General features: G+C 35.7%; 1 protein-coding gene across 1 annotated transcript; it reads right to left on the reverse strand.

Moving 5' to 3' along the window:
• On the reverse strand, positions 1,263 to 4,479 carry LOC104792340 (putative glucuronosyltransferase PGSIP8). Its single transcript, XM_010518472.2, has 4 exons — positions 4,019 to 4,479; positions 2,242 to 2,702; positions 2,012 to 2,159; positions 1,263 to 1,912 (listed from the first exon to the last, which is right to left on the reverse strand). The coding sequence occupies exons 1-4, from the start codon at positions 4,357 to 4,359 to the stop codon at positions 1,372 to 1,374; spliced, it is 1,491 nt and encodes a 496-aa protein (XP_010516774.1). The 5' UTR covers positions 4,360 to 4,479; the 3' UTR covers positions 1,263 to 1,371.

A 7,639-nucleotide genomic window follows, 5' to 3' on the forward strand; every position in this document is an offset into this window, starting at 1 on the left:
TGCCAGTATCCGCCTTTGTCCACACGTTTCTGCCTTTTGCCATCTTTACCCATCTTGTTCCTCTTCGATATAAAGAACCAATCTGTATCATTACCCTTCTTGAATTTTTCTACGTACATATTTCAAAAACAAACATAAGTAAACGTTTGCCCAAAGAGAAAGACTCAAAGAAGAGATAAATTGATAAAAAATAACAAGTAATTGATTTGTTCTACAAGGAGACGACAAACCTGAGAGCTGTTCTGGATTGGACTCGTAGATGTTCACGAGATGTATAGAAAGGTTGGCCAATAAGTCTCTAATTCCGCCCAAGTAGTCTTGTTTCCGTCCAAGTAACGAGATGACCTCGAAGTCTTTTGGTCTATAGTTGACACCTGGCGGAAAGCAAGGTCTCGTCGAAGGAGAAGAAGACAAGTCATGATCAGCTGAAGAAGAAGGAATCTCTGACGGTTCCGGTTCCGGTTCCGGTTCCTGCAAGGATCTTTCTTTACGCTTGTTTCTTCCAGGCATCGACATCTGAGTAGCTTTGCACATCAACCAGATAGAAAGTATATTTTGTAAGAGATTCAACGTAGGTTATGAATCTTTATTTATACGGCTTGTAATAAGTCGGTGGCCATATATATGGATTTTATCCAAAAAAATTGAAAAGATATATATGTAATTGGATTCGAATAAGATTTGTTATTATCTTTGTTCATCAGAATATATTTTAAACTTTTTATATATCTTTGTTATTCAAAAATAAGAGAAAAACAAAAAATTGACCGATGCTAGGACATTTGTGGAGAGCTAAGGTTTGCGTTGAGATGTCTCATTCTTAGTTGATTTTTTCTGTGTAAACCTTCACCCTAGCTAGGTTGGATTGAAAGATTGGTATCAAGTTCATAAATTTGTCGTTGATGACAAAAAGCATCCGGAGTCTGCACTTATTTACTCAGAACTCAGGGAAGTAATCCACCTTGCCATTCTTGCTGGTTACAATCCAGAGCACTCGAACAGAACTGCTCCTAGATCAGTGTTTACGATCTGCAGATACATTTAACAGTGAAAAAGTCTAGGGGGGACTTTTGTAACTAGAGAGGAGCAATCAAAGAGGGACACAAATAAGAACAGAGAGAAACAGAGTGTTCTGTACTTTGCTCAATTGTTTGTATCTTTAAATTTTCATGCTCTAATTCTTCATTTTCTTTGTGTAAAAGAGAGTGAGTTAAACAAGACCAAACAAGGTTTAATTGTGAAATCGTGGTACCGAAATTGACTAGGTAAAAGCAATAAGGTTAGGGTGAGTTGATATAAATGTAATGTGAATGAAACAATAATAATCTTTTATATACAGAAACAATATGTCAAATGAAAAAAAAAAGACTCCTAATACAGTTTGCTGAAGCCTGAAGTGATCCCTGAGTCTCCCAATCGCGGGAACAACACCTCTTTCTCAATCAAAACCTGGAGGTGAGAAGTTATCTTGCGGAACGAAACCCACACAAAAGGTGCGCAACAAAATGCATATGCGAAAACCGACAAGGCTCTGACCACTCCATCAGGGTACCAAGGGAAGGCCATGACGAGAAGCGTCCCGAGAATGCCGAGCCACGGAGTGAGAACAGGTAACGTTGGGAGGAGGAGAGTGTTGATTGGAATGGAGGAGAGAGCGAAAGAAGCCATCAAGTAAAGCGACCAGCCGATGAGTGGGTGGATGGTGTGAGGGATAGTGAAGAAAGGGAAGATGTAGGCTGCAACTACAGAGAGAAGTGCGATCAACTTGAAACCTGCTTGGATCGCTATTAAGTTGCGGTCAGAACGGCGATAACATAGCTTGGTTATATTAGGGCGAGCTAGTCGTGTGACCAGTATGATTCCAAGGTAGAACACTGCCTGGATTATGGCCAAAGGCATCTCTGCTGAGTACCTGTTGCAAGATCACACAGAGTATTAGTTATTAATATCAGCCATTATATTACGGAGATTGAAAGTGAGTCATCATCGATCTTTTCAAATTTAAAAGTACCCTAGAGTAGTCCGGCGCTGCTCGTGCCATGAGAGCCCTAGCGGAAGAACAGGCCATGACCACCAGTACCATGGCTTTAACCAAACAGCTCCTGGGAATGTAATCACACTGTTTGGTCCACAAGGTATGTTCCATCTTAGCTTAAGATCTGAGAGTATCAAGATAGAGATCATGTTATTACATTATCCAAAATGTGTATTATAGACAAGATTAGGAAAGAGAAGACTTACAGAAATAAGAAGCGTCCATTTGGTAGCCAAGGGGAAGTCTCAAGTGGCCACTAAGTACAGAACCGTTGCTCCGAGGACGAAAGAGAGACTGTTCAAGAAGATCAGAGAAGTAACTAACAAGAAAGCCTTGATCAGCTCCATCCGGATTCTTTCTCCCAACTTGTAGCTCATGGAGCATGTCCTTGAACACCTCCACCGATGGCTGCAACACAAAGAGACCAGTGTGGAAGATACAAGGATTTATAAAGACCGCACAGAACCGTCCGCACTGGAACAGCTCATCGGTTTTCTTGAGGAAGAGGTTGTCCGCATCTAGCATGACCACACGGTCGTAATCAGTCAAAGCCCAAGCGTAGAGCTTGTTCAGAGTAAGCTTGAATCTACTGTTGAAGTTGGTCTGTCTCCTGTACGGATTGTCCACATTTTCAACTCTCACCACTTTGGCTCCATCTTCCTCTTCCCTGCTCACACACATATGCTTATTAATTAGTACCTTCACACACACGTATTCGGTACCAACATCTAATCCATGCATGCATGTTTATATTCTTATGTAGTAGTATTTGTTTATGCATGTAAGTTCAAGTGCTGCTAGAACTTATTATAGGTTTGTTTTTATCATCGGAAGTTCTCAAGGGACAAAAAAATAATTATAGGTAATGAGGTTGAGATGTAGACGCTATGGCATGATCTATACAGCAGATTGGCCGGTTATAAATTAATAATTTTGACCAAAACAGCTCTTCTTGTTTCCAAAAGGTTTCATTTTTCAATCAAAGCGCTAAAGTCAAACAACTCTCCTTAAGTTATATGTTTTGCATTCAATTGTAATAAGAATTTATTGTTTTTGATCGCTTTTGATTCCCATTCTCTTTATTCTACGCATCTTCTAACTTTATTTGGGTGAATTGTTGACTAAGGTTTTTACTTTTTACCCAAGATCATTTGGTTTATTGATTGTTTTGGTGATTAAATACTCAAATACCATTCGGACCCCTTTGTTTAATCTAAATCTGTCTATAGAATGTCAAATGATTAATAAACCTACGCGTGTAATATCTTATAATGAAAAGATTATTTTTAAAACTTATCATAATACTAATTATTAATTAAAAACTTATGAAAGAAACAAAAGAAACTTTCTTTTCAAAACTAGACGACACCTAACGAGTTTCGGAGCTTACATTTTCTTAAACAAAGATAATTTCTATACAGATAGGCGCGTTGTCATATATAGGATAAGATATAAATGGGTAGTTGAATGGGTGGGTCTAAGTCTCAACTACATACATTATACATATCTACTCTAAACCTTTGATTCTCCCCAAACTTTTACTAGCTCACACAAAAATAGTAAGGACCAAAAAAAAAGGCACAGAAGTCTTTAAAGTTCCTTTTGAATTCGTGAAGCCAATAAGAAGAAAGAAAAGGGTCGAAGTTATAAAGAATACTATGAAAACCTCCTAAACCTATATATTTGTGGTCACGATACTTTCTATGAATAAGGTGGTCGTTGTCTCATTGTGACAATTTTCTGCTTACTTCAATTTCTAAGAAGATGATAAATGTATCAAATCAAGTGTGTCCTACAAAATGGAACTCGTGTTTAGAGAGTTTAGTAAAGTTAATTTAGAAAAATATCCCATTTTGTTTATGAGAAAAAAACAAAATAAAAACTATAAAAAATAAAATAAAGATTGTATATTCCAAAGTAAGTAATATATATGGCAATTGGAAACGGACAGCGTTTATTATAATAGTCGGAAGAGAGACTTACAAGGTTTGAACCCATCGGAGAGGGACGTCGAGAGAAGCGATGACGACAAGATCAGCTTCCACGTTGAGACTTCTCAACGATCTGATCAATACACGAGTCGCCACGTAGAACTCGTAGTCTCTTGGCGTACCCATGTACATCATCGTTGCGTAGGCGTTCTTATGCTCAGGCCGCCGCGTCTTTAAACCACGATCTTGAACCGTTACGACCGCGTTAGAGGTATCTATCGCCGTTTCTTGCTGTAGCGGCAGCAGCAGCTGTCTCTCTCGATACGCCGTCGTTTCGATTATCAAAAGAGACAGAACCAAACACAATATCAATATGCCTCTCTGGAAACGCATTGTTGATGTCTCTGTACAATGTCCGAATTGCTTAAACAAATAAAAAGAATTATGAAGAATCTGATATATTTTTTTTGTTTAAGAAAATGTAAACGCATACGCGTATATATATAATGAATGTATCAAAGAGAGGGGGGAGTTTCTGGGAGACTGTGAAGGGTTAAAAAGGTCTAATGGTGATTGGCCAATGACAAAAGTTATTATACTAGTCAAAATAAATACTAATGGTTGAGCATATATTCCTTAGTTGCTCTCATTTACCGAAAATAAGTTTAATTGCTAATTACTTGAAATTATATATATTAATGCTCATTATGGTAATTTCAGTACTTTCCATTTTCCGAGACAAATCTATCACCGTTCATACACCTTTCTGTATTGATCGAATTCTACATTCGTCCTGTATTGAGTATTCCGTTTTCAAAAGAAAATTTCGAAATCTTTATAGTAATTGATAATTTAAAAATATTTAAGATTTTGATTCCAGGTTATATAAGGGTTTAAAAGACAAACTAGCTAGCACATAGTACAAACTAGCTAGGCTAGCACATAGTACAAACTAGCTAGCATATCTCTTTAGTCACATTTTTTGGACCAAGGGAGATGTGTAACGCTCTGTTTAGTCTGTAACGCACAAGAAGATGATGCATTAAGGTTTTGCTTAGTTTAAAAAATATATTAATAAATTAAGAGGTGGTGAGTTATGAAAGTAACCGTATTTTAAAAATATTTTTTGAATTTTTAAAATATAGAGGACCATGTGACTGAGCCGTTGTCCCTTGGCAAGTGGTGTGCAACTGCAAGTCTCATCCTAGTTCATTATATTTTATTTCCACTACATAATTCAATGTTCAAAGTCAATTCTGTCAAGAAACATATATATATATATATATATATATAGCCAACCCAACCCATTTCTGATTTCTGTGTGTGTGATAAAGGTAAAAATATATGGTGTAGGTAATTGGTGTAAAAATGGTGGAAATGAGAGGAATTGATTTAGAAAAATAATTTCAATAATTAGATTAAATTAAGGGGATATTTTTCTTGTTTCACTTTTTGGACAAAGAATAGAGAGGATGGGAATAAAAATGTTCCTACTGATCTTTCTCCTATAGAATAGAAATGTTGTCAAGACCCTACGCACCGTGAGTCGGTAAACAGTAAACACGATTGTATAGAGTGGAAAAATGGACTCACAATTACTCAGCAAAATAAAATGCACTTAACCACGTGAACAGTTATCGTCATTCTATATTTGTTTTTATTTTTGTTTTTTGGCACTTTGCATTTGCTTGTTCAATCATTTCCATCTATCTCGCAATAGCTATAGTCATACTTGTTACGTCTGTTTATACCACTTATTTTGAAGTTACCATGAAAAAATCTATTGTACTTTTTAGATTGTGGCTTATAATTGTTTTGCGTTCTTCTTATTCTAATATAGTCAATTTCGAGCCAACGAGATTGCTCNAGAGGTATCTATCGCCGTTTCTTGCTGTAGCGGCAGCAGCAGCTGTCTCTCTCGATACGCCGTCGTTTCGATTATCAAAAGAGACAGAACCAAACACAATATCAATATGCCTCTCTGGAAACGCATTGTTGATGTCTCTGTACAATGTCCGAATTGCTTAAACAAATAAAAAGAATTATGAAGAATCTGATATATTTTTTTTGTTTAAGAAAATGTAAACGCATACGCGTATATATATAATGAATGTATCAAAGAGAGGGGGGAGTTTCTGGGAGACTGTGAAGGGTTAAAAAGGTCTAATGGTGATTGGCCAATGACAAAAGTTATTATACTAGTCAAAATAAATACTAATGGTTGAGCATATATTCCTTAGTTGCTCTCATTTACCGAAAATAAGTTTAATTGCTAATTACTTGAAATTATATATATTAATGCTCATTATGGTAATTTCAGTACTTTCCATTTTCCGAGACAAATCTATCACCGTTCATACACCTTTCTGTATTGATCGAATTCTACATTCGTCCTGTATTGAGTATTCCGTTTTCAAAAGAAAATTTCGAAATCTTTATAGTAATTGATAATTTAAAAATATTTAAGATTTTGATTCCAGGTTATATAAGGGTTTAAAAGACAAACTAGCTAGCACATAGTACAAACTAGCTAGGCTAGCACATAGTACAAACTAGCTAGCATATCTCTTTAGTCACATTTTTTGGACCAAGGGAGATGTGTAACGCTCTGTTTAGTCTGTAACGCACAAGAAGATGATGCATTAAGGTTTTGCTTAGTTTAAAAAATATATTAATAAATTAAGAGGTGGTGAGTTATGAAAGTAACCGTATTTTAAAAATATTTTTTGAATTTTTAAAATATAGAGGACCATGTGACTGAGCCGTTGTCCCTTGGCAAGTGGTGTGCAACTGCAAGTCTCATCCTAGTTCATTATATTTTATTTCCACTACATAATTCAATGTTCAAAGTCAATTCTGTCAAGAAACATATATATATATATATATATATATAGCCAACCCAACCCATTTCTGATTTCTGTGTGTGTGATAAAGGTAAAAATATATGGTGTAGGTAATTGGTGTAAAAATGGTGGAAATGAGAGGAATTGATTTAGAAAAATAATTTCAATAATTAGATTAAATTAAGGGGATATTTTTCTTGTTTCACTTTTTGGACAAAGAATAGAGAGGATGGGAATAAAAATGTTCCTACTGATCTTTCTCCTATAGAATAGAAATGTTGTCAAGACCCTACGCACCGTGAGTCGGTAAACAGTAAACACGATTGTATAGAGTGGAAAAATGGACTCACAATTACTCAGCAAAATAAAATGCACTTAACCACGTGAACAGTTATCGTCATTCTATATTTGTTTTTATTTTTGTTTTTTGGCACTTTGCATTTGCTTGTTCAATCATTTCCATCTATCTCGCAATAGCTATAGTCATACTTGTTACGTCTGTTTATACCACTTATTTTGAAGTTACCATGAAAAAATCTATTGTACTTTTTAGATTGTGGCTTATAATTGTTTTGCGTTCTTCTTATTCTAATATAGTCAATTTCGAGCCAACGAGATTGCTCTACGACGATCGTACAATATATACTTCCAATTATCGATATCTGATATTGACTGAGGCAACACATATATGCAGTTTAAACATACAATAACCATCTTATATATTTATAAGTACATGGATATTACTTGTAATATTAGTACAAGATTAAGTCTATTATATTGGTGGAAAATTCTTTACCAAATAAAAAAAAAAAGGTGGGGGGGGGGGGGGG

The sequence above is a fragment of the Camelina sativa genome, chromosome 6 (assembly GCF_000633955.1).
Source record: "Camelina sativa cultivar DH55 chromosome 6, Cs, whole genome shotgun sequence".
NCBI lineage: Eukaryota > Viridiplantae > Streptophyta > Magnoliopsida > Brassicales > Brassicaceae > Camelina > Camelina sativa.

Coding starts and splice junctions, on each gene's coding strand:
- LOC104792340 (XM_010518472.2), bottom strand. CDS start 4,359: ATGCGTTTCCAGAGAGGCATATTGATATTGTGTTTGGTTCTGTCTCTT. Junction 2,703..4,018: donor CTCCGATGGGTTCAAACCTT/GTAAGTCTCTCT, acceptor GTGTGTGAGCAG/GGAAGAGGAAGATGGAGCCA. Junction 2,160..2,241: donor AATGGACGCTTCTTATTTCT/GTAAGTCTTCTC, acceptor TGATACTCTCAG/ATCTTAAGCTAAGATGGAAC.